Here is a 19,898-nt window from a genome sequence, read left to right on the forward strand (position 1 = left end):
ATAATAACCAGGAAGGAGCTTACAGGAATGGCTGCCAGTGTGTCATAATGTGAAGATTCTCTGGCCTTCCTTGCCTGTCCTTGAAACTCTTTCTGTTAGAGGTTTGTGGCAATGGATGAGAGCATGAATACCCTCAGCTACTCTGGCTGAAATGTGAAATGAACTTGTTGAGAGAGAGGGAAAGGTATAATGGAAAGGGCTCTGGACTTTAAGTTAAAAATCATGGGTTGGAATTTGAGATACATTAACATACTTAAACACTTACTAGTTTTATGACTCTGGGTAAGTAATTTATCCTATGTAAGCTTCAGTTTATCTCTTCTCCTCAGAAGGGTCATTACTTCTACTCAAGGTTATCTGGCTCATATTATGGGAGAGGAAACAGATGGGTTCAGTAGAAAATAATAAAATAATAATTTGGATATGATTTACTTATATGTAGGAGGAAAATATTTTATATTTTGATCAAATCTCAAAGATGATTTTATGTCTTCCTTTTTATTCCTCTTGCCGGGAGCAAAATCCTTAATTCTCTCTCACATCGGCTTTGAATTCTTGGTATTGATTAAGCCCTGTATGTTTGCTCTTATGATCCAAGAGTCTTGCCAGCTATTTGCCATTGATTTTCAGGAGTAAAATAAGCGCAGAATACATCTTGATAGATGGTTTCTGGGACTCATTCTTGACTGAGTATTTGACAACAAGACAAACTTCTTTAAAAAAAGAAAGAGTGTGAGTCAAAGAAAATGTACATACTTTTTGGAGAGCTAATTAATATTTTAGATTGATGGCATATTTTCTGGAATATGCTAGTATTAACTGTCTTTAAACATGCTTAATTTATAATGAATAGTGAAATGTTAAATATTTTTTCAAAATATTACTTTATTAAAACTTACTTTTATTATAATAGTAATATGAACAAGTAGCACTGAATTGAGTTTCCTCAAGTTTTCCGATACGTGAAGATGCCATTACAGACACTGATTCCTCTTGGGTTGCAGAGATTGCTGGTAGCATAGGCAGTCTCGGAGTTATAATCTGCTGTTGCTTATTCCCTGTGTGTAACAGCACATGGATTTTATTAACAGCTTTCACAAAAATTTTGTACCTTTTTGGCCATCTCTCAGTGTCTGATAGCTAGTTCCAACATATTCTTTCTTTATGGGGTTTATCTTGGAGCCAAAAAAGCTCCTAAGATAGGTAATACATGCAGTCTTCATCAGATTATGATTTAATGAATGAGAAGAGATAGATTATACTTTTTAAATCATCTTCTCACATACGATATAACACGTGTGTGATGCAGGTGTTCTTTGTTTAACAGCCATATAGTGGCAGTGCTAACTTGGGGAGAAAGAAGAATATAGTTTATAATTTCCCCTAGTAAACTACCTTTGAACCAATTTTTGATCTCCTGTCTCTTGTTTAGTTATTTGTATGAGCAAAATCCTCTTACTCTTGCATTATATTTAGGTAGGTGGGTCTCAGTGCATACTCCAGAACAAATCAAATGGGAGAGTACACATGAATGAGGATAATACTATAAAAATGTTGGAAAAATTATAATTCATTTGGTTATATGAATATGTACATACACTCCTACTCATATAGATTCTACCTCCATCCAAAGAGAATTCAAGCTATTATACCTGTCATTTTGATAATTGAATCATACTATGAAGGCTTTATTAACTCAGCTATAGATGTATAATATAATTATGGTTCACATTAGAGTACCTTTCCAGATAAACTAGCGTGTTTGCAAGTTGATCAGTGGATTGAACTCAGGATAAGAGGAATCTTGAATTTATACTTAGTATGTTATAAATAGGGTGAAAGTTTGCGAAGTTGATTGATTTGAGCATACGGGCTTTTAACTCAGTACAGCTTTTCCTAATTATGAAGTAAAATTTTTGCACAAATATTTACAGACTGAAGTGTAAGAAATATTTTTTCTAAAGTATCTTCAAAGAAAAAGAATTCTGAGCACATCAGTTTGTTTTTGTTTTTTAAGTAACTGAGACTGAATATTAATTTAAAAAAAGAAAACACCTGTAATTCCCCATTGTCCCCTCCCCTCAGCCCCTGGTAATCACTACTGTTTGTCCTTTTGTGTCTGACTTATTTCACTTAGCATAATGCTTTAAAATGTTTCATTTACTTTTAAAAATGGAGTATTATTATTTTGTTGAACTGTTCAGTTAATTGCTGTCATAATCTTGAAATGTTAGAACATTTTGTGATTCTTATGGGCCCCATTCTTTTTTAAACTCTCTTTGGGTGACCTCATCTAGTCCTATGATTTCATTTGTCTCTAATCAGGGTTTTTGTCTGTATCTTTAGATTGATACCCAAATGATTACTTGGCTTCTCCACATAGATGTCTAATAAGGATCTCAAACTTAATGTGACCAAACCAGAACTCTTGAGTTCCTTCCCCCCAAATCTGCTTCTATTTCAACTTCCCTCACTTAACCTAAGCCACTTAAAGCTAAAAATCCAGGAATTTTCCTTGATTCTTTTCACTCTTTTATTTTCTGTTCTCCCTTTCTTCCCTCCTCTGCCATTGTAGCTCCTGACATATTTGCTACATAAATAACTTTTTTAAACTCACTGTTAAAGATAGTCATTTGTATACTTGATACGTGATTCTAATTATTGTCCTTTCACATATAGTATTTCATTTATTTTTAATAGTTGCTCTGCTGAAGGTTTAAAATTTTTCGTTGGATAAATGTTTTTAATATAGGTTATCACTAAAAGCTGGGGTGGAGTGGGGAGAGTGTATGAAAGTAACTTCACAGCTATGTCTGCTGGCCTTTTGGTTCTGCCTTTGTGTAATATATCCTATATCTAGCTGCTTCTCTCCATCCTGGTCCAGGCCACCATCATTGGTTGCTTAGGGTACTGTGGTAGTCTCCTTCTCCTTTTCTGTTGTTTTTGTATCATCTGTTCTCCAGAGTGATGTTTTAAATTTTTTTTAATTTTTAATAATTAATAGATTCAAAGGAAGTTACAAAGATAGTACAGAGAAGTCCCTTGTACCCTTCTCTCAGCCCCCTCCCCCCCCGCCTTGGGTTACATTTTCTGTAATTATAGAACATAATCAAACCTGGGAAATTGGCACTGGAATAAAGTGTAAGTATAGTTCTGTGTCATTTCGTCACATATGTAGATTCATGTCACCAACACTGCAATCACGTAGAGCTATTCCACTGCCACAAAGAGATGCCTATCTCCTTGCCTCCCACTATCCCTGACCCCTCAGAGTGATATTTTTAAAATGTGAATCAAATCATATTACTTGCTTCAGAGCTACCATAACTGCTTCCAGTCTCAATAAAATTTAGACTTTTATGGTGACATACAAACTGACTTGTCTTCTCTGTCTTCTCTGACCTTGCTTAATAACACTGTTCCACCCACAGTTATTACTACAGCTGCACTTGCTTTCCTTTCTGTTCCCTCTAACACATTAACACATACTTCTCAAAAGTATAATCCCTGAACCAGTAACGTCGGCATCGCCTGGGAATTTGTTAGAGATGTAAATTTTTGGATTCCATGCCAGACCTACTAAATCAGGAAGTCTGTGGGTGGAGGCCCAGAAATCTTATGTTTTAACAAGTCTGTGAAGATGATTCAGAAACATGCTAAAAGTTTGAGGACCATTTCTCTAACAAGTTAAACTCTTTGCTACACGTTGACTTTTGCAGTGCCCTTTCCCTTTGTCTGGAATATCTTCTAACCCACCATGCCCCCATCTTCTCATGACTGGCTCTTTCTTGCATTTATATCTCTGTTAAAAATGCCTCTACAGAGAGAACTTTAAAAAAATATCCAGTGTAAAATAATTACTCATTTATTTTCTGTTACATCTCTCTATTTTAATCTTTTGCATATTTCCTATCATTATCTGGTATTTTTCTTATTTGTTAGTTTCTTTTTGTTTTCCTCTCCAGTAGATTTTACAGTTTCAAAAAGTAGTACCTTTTTTTTGTTTACCTCTACATGCCTAGGGCCTGGAATAGTGCTTGTCAAATGGTAAGCACACAATAAATATCCCCTGAATAATTGTGAATGTGGTTTTTTGTTTGTTTGTTTGTTTTGTTTTTTTGTGTGTGTTTTTAGCAATATCCCCCAGGATTTTAAAACTATTCCCCAGAATAACTTTACTGAACAACTAAAATGTCTCTAGGCAGAATATTTATATATTTCATTATGATTCCAGATATGAAATATAGTCTAGAAGAGAAGATATTTTTTATAGTTCTAACTTATATCCCCAAGTGTTTGTAACTGATTTGTACATGTATATCAGATACCCTTTCCCCATTCATTATTAAATCATTGTTTATTTTACTAGGCTTAAGTTAAGGTCTCCAAATCTTTGAACAGCTAACTATTGCCAAGGCATGAACAAGCCATGGGACTTGGACCCAAGTTCTGCATTACTAGGCACCTCCCCCTATCTCTAGTCTGCTGTTCTACCCAGATTAGATGACTTAGGCCGTCTGTGATCCTCGAGGACCTTTTTGCCCCATCCTCTCTCTCCTTCTAGGCAGCCATTATCAGTAGAGGCACAGGTAGACCTTCTTGGCTCATTTTTCCTTAGCCCATGCCTTTTTCTTGTTCTGTGGTTTAAAGCTACTTCCTCTTGCCAACTTGTTCTTGGTATCTGATAAACCTTTACAGGTAGAGAAATCCCATGATCAGGAGATATCTTTACTCCTGATTATCAGCTACAAAAGAAGAGCTGACTGCATGTTAGAGGAGAGGATACTCAGAGAAGTCCAGTTCCTTTTAAAATTCCTTGATTACTACCAGTAAAACTGTAATTCTAATACAGAAGACTAAATGTCACAGAAGACAACATGTCCTTATTGTTTATAAGAGCTTTTCTTTGGAGGTGGAAAGGAGTCATGAGATTTTCTGTAAACAGTATAAAACAGAACTTCCCTTTACATACTATTTTTTATTTATAATTTAATAACTGCTAAGTATTATATTTTTGTAATTTGTCTGCTTGGTTATAGGTCTGTGATTTTAAAAAAAACTTAAAAAATCCCAAATTTGGGGTGATAAATTTCAGAACCTCTATATTGATTTGTGCGTAAGTATGTCTGTTTTATTTACTAACTGACATACTTCTTTGAATGTGTAGTAAATAGGGATATAAGTTCCTTCAGGCCAAGACCATGTCTCTTATATTCTATAGCATGCCTAATCATAAGACATATACGAGGCAATCAGCAAATGTAGAATTATGGAAATAATCTTGAGATGTATTAAAATAAACAAATGGATCAAAAACCTGTGGACCATACTAGTAATTTTGTTTATATTAAAACCAATTTTGATTATTAAAAATGTATGATTAAGATAATAGACTAATTCCAAATATTAAAAGTATTTTCTGTATTTTTTCAAAGAAATTATTTTAATTCTAGTACTTTATATAGATGGCCAAAGAAATGAGGTTAAATGTAATGATCTCTATTTTTATAACCTTTTGTTTTGTTTTTTGTTTTGCTTTCTTAATCCTTCTCATGTGATCCTGGATCATGGGCTGTCAATGGAATGAATGATTTTTGGATACTGTGAACCACAGAGCCTATTGTGAAGAATGGCAGGCCTCCAACCTCTCACAGTATGCATTCCTTCCTCCACCAGTACACAGGGTCCTTCAAGAAGCCCCCATTGCGGAGACCACATAGCGTTATTGGAGGAAGCCTTGGCTCCTTCATGGCAATGCCCAGAAATGGAAGCAGATTAGGTAATTTGTCTGGTTTTCTTTTCTTTCTTTCTTTCTTTTTTTTTTTTTTTTAATATTCTGACTGTAGGTCATGTCCATAGCTAGGTTTTAGTTGTATGGAAGTCAGCCAACTTTTATTATCTAGTTTGTCTTGTAAGATAAAAATCAAGTTGAGAATAAGAGAAATAGCAGAAAGATGGAAGATTCTAGAAAGGCAGTAGTGCTGACTACTTGGAAGTATGAGCTTCTATCTGCCCGGGGTTTTATCTATGGGAAATGTATGTACCCTTTATCCCTATAGGCGTAATCCTAGAGAATGGGGAGCGAGAGTTGGCTCACACTAGTTCATGAGAAATAATTGTTAAATTTTCAGAAATTGCAAACTGGTTTTTTAACATAGCCGTTAATAAAATTGAAATAATATAAACTTATAGTTAAGTAAACTAAAGTAAAAACAAAGTTACTGAATACTTAAAAGTCATTATTTCCTAGTTATTTTACTACACTTTACAACGGTAAAGGCAATAGCTTATGCTTTGAGGGTTATTTATTTCTATTGTGTGTATATATAGTCAAAATAATTATGTAATGGTATATACATATCTCAACTATGTGTTTGGTGATGCCATGTTGGTAGCTTGAGGCTGACCATGGAGGGACTATCTACCTCACAGAAGCTGGAGAAAACACTTCAGATCAGAGCTTAATTTATTGTTTTGTTGATTGTCTAGGCCAGGGATTGGCAAACTTTTTCTGAGAGATAGTAAAAAATTTTTAGGTTTTGTGGGCCATATGTGGTCTCTGTTGCATATTCTTTTTAAAATAATCCTTTAAAGGTCCAAGAACCATTTTTAGCTCAGGGCCATACAAAAAACAGGTCACATATGCTGATCCTTGGTCTAAATTTAAGAAAGTGATGTTGAAAATGTTAGTAATGCAGATTAAATTTAAAAGTGTTTTGTGTCTGTCTATAGCTGTTACATTGTGAATTACACAAAAAGTACGTCATTTGAGAAGCAAATGTTATTCTGTTATTGAAAAACTATTACCTAATTTAGTAAAGAAGTTGCTCATACCAAGGACAAATGAGTGAAGTTTTGAAATAAGCCTTTGTTATTTCCCTTTTGTCTTACTAATGAAATGAAAATATTAACTGGTATTCATGTCAGAACTACACTTGCCCATTAATGGCATGAGCAGTTTCTTGGTTGAGTCAGATGGTACCCAACTGTTTATTCATGGTCTGAGATTAGTATGCTCCTTTGTAGTCCTTGTGTAATAGAGCAGATTTCTTTTTAAAGTCTGCCGTTTACTAAAGATGTAGCACTTTGAGAGTCTTGTACCTTTCTATAGGAAGCTCTCATTTGCAGTTCGGACACCTGAGGCTTCATCTTTTATCCCAGTGTGGCAGCTAAACCCAGGTACCTTCTTACCAAGATCAGAAACCCCTCCCATAGGTAGGATCATGTATAACTGAAAAATTGTTCTCTACACTGGAATTTGACACAACATTGTAAAATGACTATTACTCAATAAAAAAAGAAAAAGAAAAAGAAAGAGAGAAAGAAACCCCTCCCAAGAAAGTGACAGAGTCAATTTATGCATAACAGCTTTGGGCTTTCAGTTCTCTTTGTCTTTGCTTCCTAGATATTAAGAATACACTCATGCAAATTTAGCTCTACATTTTAAAGTATTATATTTTATTCAACATTTTATTGAGGAAGGAGGATTCTTAGATTTTGCTGGAAATGGAAGGCATGATTAAATTATCTTTAACACTTTGAATATGTGACAGAAAAGAATGCTTGGCCTCAGATGTGTTAGATACTATCAGATTAGGAATCAGTCACCTAATACATTGACTTTTACTGCCAGGTTAATTTTTTTGTTCACATCTAAGTATAAAAATTTTTGCAGAAATCTCTGTGTAATTGAAGTATATTCTTAAATTACATATTGATCTATTAAAAACCATTACTATTTGCAGCTGCTTATCAGTGTGAGTAAAAATTTTCTCAATGATGTGTTTCCAAGACAAAATACAGAAATGTATGAATTCTAAGACTGATTTGATGAGATCCTGGAGTTCAATTTTTTGTTAATTTAAACAGTTCTCATATTTTATAAGCAACTACTGTTCATTTAAAGTTCAAATTTATAGTTATAAAAGACTTATGTGTTTCACATGTTAATATTTCATATAGCATTTCCTTTGAAAGAAAAGGTCCAGTTATCTAGTCTATTCTTTGATTTTTAGTTAATATTTAGTTCATTGGAATATTTGTTGAGCCACCTACTAAGTACCGTAACCCATTTTGTATTGTAAGTGAAATATATTTTGGCCCCCAATAGATGTTGCAGTACTTGTTTTGTAATTGTGGTACAAAGTAAATACTCAGTGAATACTTTTGAGTTGTTTTTTAACAGTGGGGGGTGGGAGCTGCATTAGCAGCTTAAAAACAGTTTTTTAAAAGAACCAGCTTATTTGGCTGTAGACCCAATGGCACATTATTTAATGAAAAGAGTACTAAAGTAAATATAAGACAAAAGATCAGGTTTCTATTTTAGATCTGCTTCCAGCTGTGTGACCTTTGAAAGTCATTTAACCTTTCATGGTCTCAGTTTTCAGATTTGGAAAAAGAGAACTGACTAATCCTCAAGAGTTATTTTCACAGTGTATAATTTTATTGTTCAACTATTGGATAATAACTTTAGTTTTTTAAAGTAACTTTTCATAATCTGAGAGCATAAAAGGATTTCTTACTACTGTTTTAAGACATTCAAGTTGTTTTGATTAAACACCTATGGCACCTAGAATGTAAAAGACTTTTTTTCTATGATTTTTACTTGTTGGCTATCTACATCTTACCTGTAGTGATACTAAATTATGTGATACAGTAGAATTTAATACTTCTCTTCTAAGATAAATAATGTTTCATTTTTTGATATAGACATTGTTCATGAAAATCTAAAAATGGGATCAGATGGTGAGAGTGACCAAGCTTCTGGGACATCGTCTGATGAGGTCCAGTCACCTACGGGTGTTTGTCTTAGAAATCGTATACATAGACGGATCTCAATGGAGGTACCATTTAAAAAATACGTGTTTGTGTGTATAAGTACGTATATATGCACATATATATATATATATATATATATATATATATACACATATATATATATCAAACAAAATACTTGAAAATTTTCATGAAGACAAATGACACCTGTGAGAAAGTTGTTTCTTTGCATTAGTAAAAACTAGTCTGTGAATTTATTTTTCTTATTATCTACTATCCCAAGCCTAGTATACATTAGTTACATTTAACATTCTGCAAAACATTATGTAGGGTCTCTGTAAGGGAAATGTGAATTTTCAAAAATTCTAGAAAGCCAGCATGATACATTAGCAAAGTCTTCTTTAGAACATGATTTTAATTATGTTTTTGAACTTTGGATGCTTCATGTTTTATAAATATTTTATTTCAGATTTCAAAAGTTATACATAAAATGAGCATTAGCTTTTTTGTTGCTTTATGTTAATAAATATGGATATCATTTCATTTATGGTTTATTATACCTTTTAATCTCTAGCACATATAAGTTATTTCTCCATGTTAAAAAAACAAAGAGCTCATTTCCTTATCTTTGTCAATGTTATTTATAACCTTAGGGACAGAAGTTGATTGTGAATGCTATTAGTTCGGTATAAACTGTAGATTAAAATAATTTTCTCAAAAAAATTGAACATTTTTGAAATAAAAACATCATTACTTTTTTCAGTGCTATTGAGTTAATGATGATTAGGGTATTATTTTTTTCCCCAAAGGTGACACTCTTGACTATATTCTTTTTATGATATAACTTAATATCGAAAAAGACTTATTTCTTAACATCCCCGCATACACATATATATTCTTACTTATTTTAGAATACTTTGTATTTATTCTTCCAGACAAATTTTGAACATTTGTTCCCAAAATTATCATATTTTGATTTGTTTAGGGTTATGTAAAATATAAAATTAATGTGGGAGAACCATTATCTTTTTATTTGAGAACATGGTTTCTGTACTAAAGTTATATGTCTTTCAATAACTATACAGTTCCTATACATCTCAATTTTGTTTCATGGTTTAGTTACTGTTATGAATAGTAGGGATTTACTTTGATAGGATTTATGTTTCTTAGTGTTACAATATATGCAAGATCTCTTTATATGTTTCTCCCAGTTCACGTTCTATAATTAATTGAAATGGAAATGCCTTTTATTTACTTCTTTCCATTGTCTTGGCAATAATAAAGTATTTCAGTTGTCTTACTGTGTTGCATACGAAATCATACAATATCCACTTGGTTAGTTATTTACACCAATCACATCTTACGGGAGCCTTTCCCTATTCCTACTATATGGTGTAATAATGTCAAAATAAATTCCCTGTTGAATTTTTCAACCAGAGGACTCAGAAATAACTGGGTTGCAGGATACCATTTCTTTAAAACTATATTTTATACTTTTGCTTACTGTAAATATATTTGCATTCAGTATTATTATATATAATCAATTTAAATAACTTTGCAACCACAATAAAACTTTAGTTACTTATCACTAAGAAATAATATATTAAAACCCATGAATTTCTAAGTCAAATGCCCTTCTCTTTTCTGTTACCTACAAATACCTTTTTTTCTGCTTTTTTAAAGGATTTAAATAAGCGGTTATCACTACCTGCAGATATCAGGATACCTGATGGATATCTTGAAAAGTTGCAGATAAATAGCCCACCATTTGATCAACCAATGAGCCGAAGGTCTCGTAGAGCTTCCTTAGTAAGTTTTTAAGTCTCCTGTATCTATACCATCAGATCTGCTTGTTTGACTTTCTTGGTGTAAATGTTTTATATTGATTTTTTTAATTGTTAAATAGCTTAAGTTTATTACATTGCTTTCTGAATTTTTATCATTTTCCCTTCTTAAGGGTCTAAAGATGCATATTGGAATAGAATTTAAGCTGTACTTTATTTTTTGATAAATTTTATAGATATATGCTAGATATATATGTATTAGATATATAGATATGTATTAATATATACTTAGATATACAGAAAAGTACATAAGCCATAATTGTATAGATCCATGAATTTTTGCGAAGTTAACATAACGTGTAAACAGTATCCAGATAAATAAAAGAAAATTTCAAAATCCCACAAAATCCCTTCTGCCAATTCTCTGTTCACTTTCTACCCTCACTTCTTCAACTTTAGCCATTATCCCTGCCTTCTAATGCCAAAGAGTAGTTTTACTTATGTTTCTTACTGTTTCGTTTATATTATGTTTATAGTATATTTTAATATCAGGAGAGGCTTTTTTATCATTTACATATATAATCTTATTTATTTTAAAAATACTTTTATTTTTTCTGTTTTCTTGAACTTTTGAACTTTTAATTATGAGTATGCAAATTATTAAAATATATTTTATATAAATATAGATGTATATTTATACAAGTATATATATATTATATAGTATGTATCTTACTGTGTATAGAAGTATTCAGTATGTATTCTGTGACTGACTTCCTTTGCTCAGTGTTATACTTGTGTTTCATCTAGCTTAATGCATGTATATAGTTCACTTGTTATTTTATTGCATGATATTCCATTGTGTGAGTATAATATACTTAATCCAATCTTCTGTTGATAGACATTTACATTTGGGTTGTTTTTAGTTTTATCTATTACCAGATAATGCTTCTGTCACCATTCCTATGTACGTGTTTTGGTTAACATATGTAAGCATTTCTCTAGGCCACATACCTAGGAGTAGAATTGTTGGATCAGATTGTATACTTTCAGCTTTCCTAGACATTGTCAAAACAGTTTCTGAAGTGATTATAGCATTTTACACTCCCATCACCAGTATATGATAATTTTGGTCACTCTCCATGCCAGTTTTGATATTTTTTTCTCCTTTTTAAAAATTTTCTAACTTTTCTGGTGAGCATATAGTGCTATCTCATTGTGGTTTTATTTTTCATTTTCCAGATAGCTTAGGTTGAACACCTTTTTAAGGTTTAATGGCCATTTAGATATATTTAGATACCCTCTTTTCTGAATTAACTCCTCAAGTCTGTTGTCTCTTTTCTTTTTTTTTTTTAACATTTTTTATTGATTTATAATCATTTTACAATTTTGTGTCAAATTCCAGTGTAGAGCACAATTTTTCAGTTATACATGAAAATATATATATTCATTGTCACATTTTTTTCTCTGTGAGCTACCATAAGATCTTGTATATATTTCCCTGTGCTATACAGTATAATCTTGTTTATCTATTCTCCAATTTTGAAATCCCAGTCTATCTCTTCCCACCCCCCACCCCCTTGGCAACCACAAGTTTGTATTCTATGTCTGTGAGTCTTTCTGTTTTGTATTTATGCTTTTTTTTTTTAATCTCTTTTCTATTGGACTTTCTGCCTTCTTATTGATTTGTTAGGAATTCTTTATACATTTCACATGAAGGACCTTTGTCAGTTATATGTCTTGCAGATATATGTAGCAGTTGATCCAGCACTGCTTATTGAAAAGACAGCTTTCCTTGTTGCATTGTCACCTTGGACATAAATTCAAGTAATTGTGTATGTGGAATCTGTTTTGGATGACTTTAATTCTATAGTAGAAGTATATATAAAGTACTGTGGGACAACAAAAGAGGCAGCAAGTTAAGTATCTTTGCACATCACAGGCTTAAAGAGGTGATAATGTTTGAGCTGGCTCTAGAAAAATGGGTAGGAATTGGTCAGATTGACAGTTAGTAGAAGTGTGTTCTAAACAGAGGAAACTTCATATACTAAAAACCTGGAGGTATGAATGTGATTATGTTGGGGGAAATAATAACTGATATGAAAGGTAAATAAAGAATAATGTTAAAGAATGGGGCTTGAAAGGATAGGATAGAGCTAGACTGTAAACAGCCTTAGATGTCAGGCCAAGGAGTCTGGACTTCATCCCTTTTTTTTTTTTTTTAAAGGACTCAAATGTATTTTTTTAAACAAGAGCTGACATGGTCACATACTTTTTTCATAACCATAGCTTCAGGAAAAGTGTAAACGATGAAATAGAAGGAGAGAAAGACTAGAGACAGGGAACTGAATTAGGAATTTATTCACAATTAGGAATGATGTAGCAGCCATGTGGAAATGGAAAATAGAACCTAGGTCCTAGGGACTGTGTAGAGATAAAATAGGCAGGACCTGGAACCCACTTAAACTTTGTGTCTGAAGAAGGAGCAGTTGTTGAGGAGTCCTGGGTTGCTAACAGTAACAACTTGTTATTATCTTCTTTTTACATATTGTGTTGTGGAATGTTTTTATCCATTAACAACTTCTGTTTTGGTTACATATTTTAAAGAATAAAATTACTTAATGCTATATATAATATGAGCACATTATTTGACATTCACCAACATATATAGGTTAAAGTATAATGCCAACTTGACTTTGGTATAGGTTTATAATCAGCAGTTTTGCATCACTGCTGAAGACATTTTTATACACATAACTTTGTTATTTAATTACGTGGTTGAAAGTTTTCTTTGGTTACCGATTTTTGTTAAAGAATGGTACTTAGGATAAATTTTGAAAGTGTTCAGATTAGGACTAAAGGTATGATTTAATCACCAAACTATCATCTAAGACCTCTCTTTTTCAATGTACATGAAATTAAGGAAAACAGTGCCCTCTAATGAATACCAAGTGACTGGAGTTTTTATTGTGTTAGTGTTCCTATCCACTTCCCTTGTTTTTTGATCTGAAATGGCTTATAGGTTTCAGATTAATCATGCTATTGATGAATCCTTTTTATTATTTTTTATTATTTATCTGTCTTACTAAAGCATGGTTTCTTTTAAAGTGTATTAAAAATTATTCTTCAGATCCTTAGGTTTATACGTGAAGAGGAAGGATTAGGGAATAATAAAGGATTATGGAATGAAAAAGATGGGAAAAGGAAAATATTCTTCACATTTGTTAGTGCTCATGTTTCCATGGATAATATATTCTTTATCTAAAAAAAATTTTTTCAAGACAAAATATAAAATTCTGACTTTCTAAAAGGATAAAACTTTGCATATTTTCAATAGCAATGTATAGTAAATATAGTAGTAAAATAACAGATCCTTTGAGTAAGAAGTGAGAAGTCACAGAATTGATCTTTGGTGGGGAAAGACATGCAGTAGGGCTGATTGGTTCTTCAAGAAGTTCGTGATCATCAACCTCAGTTGGATCCTCAGTATCACTTGCCTACTTGTATTTCTCTGGATAATTCTTCCTTTCTCATGCTAAGCATGTGATTTGTCCCACTACATGATAGACAAGAGAGAAGTCACTAACCAGAAACCCTCTCGTTGTCTGAATAACAACTGTGCAAATTTCCCTACAGCTATACTCAATCTACTCTTTCCTTTTTTTTTTTTTTTTTTAATATTGAGGAATTGTCCTTCCAGTCCCATTTCCTCAGGATGTTTAGAATATTTGTTACACCTATTCACTCGTAGTTAGTCTCCCTCTCTTGCTGAATATTTCCTATTAACTTTTGACTTACTTACTTTTAATTTTAAAGTTTCAGATTTGCAGGAACATTTTAAAAGATCATATAGAGAGTTCCCATATACCACATACCCAGTTACCCCTGTTACTAACATTTTACATTACTTTAGTACATTCATCACAACTAAAAAAAACCAGTATTGATAAATTACTGTTAATTAAACTCCATACTTTATTAAGATTTCCCTAGTTTTTCACTAATATTCTCCCCTACCCAGGAAAGCCATCCAGGACACCACATTACAGTTAGTCATCCTATCTCATGTTATAGATACTGGTTATTGGGTTGGTGAAGTATTGTTTAATATTCATTCATGGTTGATAAGAAATAAAATATTCTAACTCTTAACATATTTCGTTAAACATTACACTATGGGACAGCCCATATGTGGATAGTCAAGATTGATAAGAGCACTGTCAACACTTAGAATGACGGCATGCCCCGTGGGGGGTTTGTAGGAGTGTTAAGTGCAACTTTAGTAGACTAAGTCTATATATGAAAATTTGTTTTATTTTGTTGAAATTATAGATTATATACATTTTAAGAATCTGCTTCTTCCTAAACAATGAGTTTTGGATTCCTCATTCATAACTTTACCAATATAGATCATATGTAGTCCTTATTTCTAAAAGCAGGGAGAAAATAGGGTGTCAAACCCTGATGTCTCTCAGAAATAATAAATAATGTGGTGTAATAATTTGATAATAAATTATGAAGTGAGATTAGAGTTCACCTACAACATAATTTACCTTTGGCATATTTTGGACAAGGTTAAGGTAGTATTATGATAATGCTAACAGCAAGTTTTTGTAAGACAGAATGACCGAGTAGAATAGAGGTTCTCAGTCTCTTTTCTCCTCCCACATATCTAAGACAGAACACATTTCTATCAGTAACAGTAAGTCAGTAATTCTCACGAGTAGGGAAATGGGTGTTTGAAAAATCTTCCTTTACTCCCAGTGTTTCTTATATACACATTCACTTTTAGAATGGCATCTGTAGAACTTCTGCACATATTTCATTTGTTTTGAAGCTCAATTAGAACTACATTGCCAGCATGTTAATATATCTTTATAACTTTGATACAGTGATTATATTGCTAGAGCCAAAGTAATCAAGAAATACCCAATAATGCTTGATACTACTTAGAAGTTACACGGAACTATAGGAAGGCTATTATAAATTACCATTTGTTTTTGTTTTTTAATTTGCATGTGCTTATTAATGTACAAGAGCTATTTAAGCAGGAATTTGCCTGCTTTTTCAAAAAGCCAAATATTCTCCTAGAGCAATGAAGTATCAGAAAACAAATTGTCTTTATTTGTGTGGAAAGCAAAATTAAGATTTTTATGTTGTATTATGATATAAAGCTTATTGTTCCATTCCTTTAGCTATTTTTTTAATTTTAGTTATTTTTATGAAACTTTAAAAATATTCTAAAGTAATCTAAGAGGAACTCAGTCTAGGTTGGGAACTCATGAAAGCAGGAATCATATCTGTCTTCTTTACTGTATCCCCAGTACCTAATTGTGCTTGGTAAATGTTGAATAAATGAGCTTTGTTCTCTGTCCTCTGAATAATTTCTGTAGGAGAGCATGTCAACAAGCTAGTCATTATATCTATTGTTAATCTTGTCATGTTCAGCAGATAAAAATGCAAGCAAAATTTTCTAGAAATTCCATTTAAAGATTCAGTAAGTAATATTTGGATGTAATGATTAAATCCTTAATGCTGGAAATCATTAAAATGTGGTGAGGTGGGGTACACTTTACTCTTTGAATTGGGTTCTGGCAGAAAATTCCAGTATTTACCTTCTTTAAAAAGCAGACTTTAAACATATTTTAATGATCTCACTAAATTTCATTCTCTAAAGAGAGACTGTTGGTAACGTAAATTTTTGATGCACCTCTTACAGTTTATTCCTTATATACTTTATATAATATAGTAATCTCTACATTTTTATCTTCACAGTCTTGAATTTGTAGTTTATTTTTATACTCTTCAAAGCAAACTTCAACATTTTTGTCATAGCCATCATTGGACCAAAGTGTATTTGATGTTTTAAGGGCATGCTAATATTTATTCACTTAAGATAAAAGAATGAATAAGAAAATTTCCCAATTCCTGATAAGAAAAATTTCCTAGCTTGCAGTCGTATTTTTCTTTGTGCTTCTCATTGTTACAGATAATGACTTTTTTGTTGTTTATACTAGTTTCCATTATCAATATAGGTTTTTTCCCCTTCTTTAAAAAATGTGACACAAATCTTCAAATTCATGGCAAAATAATTCCCTATTTGTGAACTTAATTAAGCACCTGAATTCTAGAGATAGGTATAAGAAAATAAACATTCTATTATAGTTTGTGTGACCATGGCAATTAGCCCTTTCTTAAAGAGTTATTTAAGATCATAAAAAAAAAGATGGACTATAAAAAAAAACATACAGAACTAAAAGATTATTCAGAATTAGGTGCTCATGTACCAGACAGTGGGCTTTTTGCCACATTTTCCATATTAAAATTTAAATGTAAAAGTCCATTTGTATTTGGAAAATACTGTCTATTGTAGTATTTTATTATTCTGCATAATAATTTATAATAGAAAGCAAGGACTTAATACCTGTGAGCCATATACAAGACAGTACATGAGTGGATGGTGCATGATGGTTCCAAAATCTAACCTTTTTTTAAAATTAATTTTTTAATTAATTGAAGTATAGTCCATTTACAGTGTTGCATCAATTTCTGTTGTACAGCATAATCTTTCAATCATATGAATACATACATATATTCCTTTTCATATTCTTTTTCATTAGAGGTTCTACAAGATATTGAATATAGTTCAGTGTGCTGTACAGTAGAAATTTGTTGTTTATTTTATATATAGTAGTGTCTCCAAATCTCGAACTCTCAGTTTATCCCTTCCCACCCCCTGTCCCCCCGGTAACCATAAGTTTGTTTTCTATTGTGAGTCTGTTTCTGTTTTGTAAGTAAGTTCATTTGTGTATTTTTTTTTTTTAAGATTCCACATATAAGTATCATATGGTACAAAATCTCACTTTTTTAATTAAATTTTTTTGAAAATACCATATACAGAAAAAAGTCCTAAAGAGCGCAAAAAGAAGCAGTTTTTCGGTCATTCAATAATACTACCTGTGACCACAGTTTTTACCAAAATTGAATCAAGTACTGTTGCATATGCCATTTTCCTCATGGCTTTTAAAGTGATATATATCCTTGTAACAGAAAGATAAAAGCAGTTCCTTTGACAGTCCTGTGCTGTTTTTGGCCATTAACTTTGGGCAGTTTATCCTGTTGTTGAAAGTGGTGAGTGATAAGTCAAATTGTCAGGTATCTTTTTTTTTATTCAACACCAGAAAAAAATTGTATATTTGAACCACCAGAAATTGACTGTAACATAGTATTTAATGATCCAGCATTATTTATAGACTCTTTAAGAGTTGAGGTTATATATATAAGAACTTTATTTCCTTTCCCTGGATATTTATGGGCATTAGTATAGCTCTCTAAGTGAGAAGTTGATTTTTAGATTATTGCCTTTTCCACTATCTACAAAGGAGTTCATATGAGAAATCAATTTAAGAAAAATTATTACTCTCTTCCATTTAGTTTTTTTTTTCTTATTTCTGCTCTTTCAGTCCCTAACTTTTTATCACTATATGTTTTTTCTTTTTTCCTAAATCTTCAGTGTTAGGGTTTTTTGTTTAGTTTTAGTTTTTTTTTTTTTAATACTGAGTTTCTATTACATATTTGAATGTATTCCATCTACCTTCTTTGTTTACTCCATACAAAATAGGCAAAAAAAGCTCAAGGCTTAAAAGCAATGGTTCAGAGAACTCATTTTTAAAGCCTGTCTTAGGGGATGGTGAGGGCTCATTTAGACTTACTTGCTTCTTCTGTGTTAGCCATTTCTAGAGTGAATTGCAGTTGTCTGTATTATTATATTTTGGTTGGAAAACCTGAAATTAATAGTATTTTGTTGTTTGCAGGCCTTCCTAGGAAGCACAAGGATTGGTGAAGGAAAATATGTAGAAGAATTATTTATTTTGCAGTTTTTGTTGAAAAGAAAATCATGTAGTTATCTTTTGTTAAAGTCTTTAGTATCTTAAAGTGCCTGTGGTTTCTTAAAATCTCAGGGCCTTAAAATAGAAAAAAATTTTTTCATAGCGGAATGTTAATCTGTAGAAAAGACGAGTTGACAATGTTAATTGTGTACTTTAATGGTTTTGAACCTTTAAATGTTCCAGTTATAAAGTTTTATTTTTAAATTTGGCAGATGTTCAACAGTTTAATTATAATCAGATTTTTCTATTCCAAGACACTCTTTAAAGCAGGAGAGTTTCAGAAATTGAGGAGGAGATGAATTGAAATTTTAAGAATATTAAATTTATAATTGTTTGCTTTCAGTCAGAAATTGGGTTTGGAAAAATGGAAACCTACATCAAATTGGAAAAGCTTGGAGAGGTAAGTTAATACTTATCTTAAAAATGTAAGATACTTTTTTTTTTTCTTGTCATCTAAAGTCCTCTGTTAGTCCAAAAGTTTTTCCAACCTGGGGAGAAAAAAAAAGTAAGCACTGCTTTCTGAAAGATTGTATCTTGTTCTGAAAAGGCAACAGAATATTAGAAGGAAAAACCCTTCAATTCTTGAAATTATGCCAGCAGTGTGAGAAGAAATGAATATTGTTTATAGCCGTGTAACCTTTTATTGAAGCACAGAATATTGTGCTTTCTTGGTAACAAAATAGACATCTATTTGTTACTCGTTAGTTAGCTTCTTGGTAGTCTGCTATCTGTGCTGTTATGTGGGAAATTGCATGTGTTCAAACTTGAGAAAAATCAAAATACTGTCTTTCAAGATAAAGACATCTCACTGAAGGTTAAGGAAATTCTTGGCTAATGAGACCTTGTTTTTCTTGAACTTGCTAATACTACTGACTAATTTGAAATGGTATATACCTCTCAGAATGAGAAAGGGCTAAGAATAGAATAGAATTAATTAGTAGAGGAATCTTAAGGGAGCTCGAGGGCTATCCTGGCAATGATAGAAGAAATCTGTAAAATATATTTGTTTTTTAGAGGAGAGCTATATATACAAAGATTCTGAGAAGTCTGAAAATAGGTAAATTTTAATAATATGTTAATTACATTTTCAATGTTCAGTTAATATGCTTAATTAATTTCCTCAGTCTCCATGTATCATTACAGGTAAAGTTCCCCTGATTCTAAGGCTATTGATTCAGTTATTATTCTCATACAAAGTACAAAAAATAAATTAAATATCCTCTCTCATGTTTTTATACTTTTAAGGCACTCTATAGGGTTGTAAGATTAGTGAAGCTGTGCATATAGAACTGAAAGTCCTCTTAGCTATAGGAAAACTAAGACTTATTATCATGGTGGAGTTTTCCTTGCAAGGTGGAATTTAACATATGCTTATAAACTTAATTAGTGCTCTTTTTTTTTTTGTATAGATGATATAGACAGACTTTCATGGTATTTTTGATGTGTCTTTCAA

The 19,898-nt window shown here is 31.9% G+C and overlaps 1 protein-coding gene across 5 annotated transcripts in view; it reads left to right on the forward strand.

Moving 5' to 3' along the window:
* The window catches only part of CDK17 (cyclin dependent kinase 17), a 120,719-nt gene that overhangs the window by 49,789 nt on the left and 51,032 nt on the right, over nucleotides 1-19,898 (forward strand). For all 5 annotated transcript variants that reach the window (XR_012510738.1, XR_012510737.1, XR_012510736.1 and 2 more), the window contains exons 3-6: nucleotides 5,615-5,779; nucleotides 8,710-8,843; nucleotides 10,459-10,584; nucleotides 18,789-18,845. Coding sequence is in view for 2 of the 5 variants with exons in the window: in XM_074375256.1 (XP_074231357.1) it covers nucleotides 5,615-5,779; nucleotides 8,710-8,843; nucleotides 10,459-10,584; nucleotides 18,789-18,845 (482 nt within the window). In the remaining 3 variants the exon portion in view is untranslated. The remainder of the gene's footprint in view (nucleotides 1-5,614; nucleotides 5,780-8,709; nucleotides 8,844-10,458; nucleotides 10,585-18,788; nucleotides 18,846-19,898) is intronic.

This window comes from Camelus bactrianus, chromosome 12, assembly GCF_048773025.1.
Source record: "Camelus bactrianus isolate YW-2024 breed Bactrian camel chromosome 12, ASM4877302v1, whole genome shotgun sequence".
Taxonomy (NCBI): Eukaryota; Metazoa; Chordata; class Mammalia; order Artiodactyla; family Camelidae; genus Camelus; species Camelus bactrianus.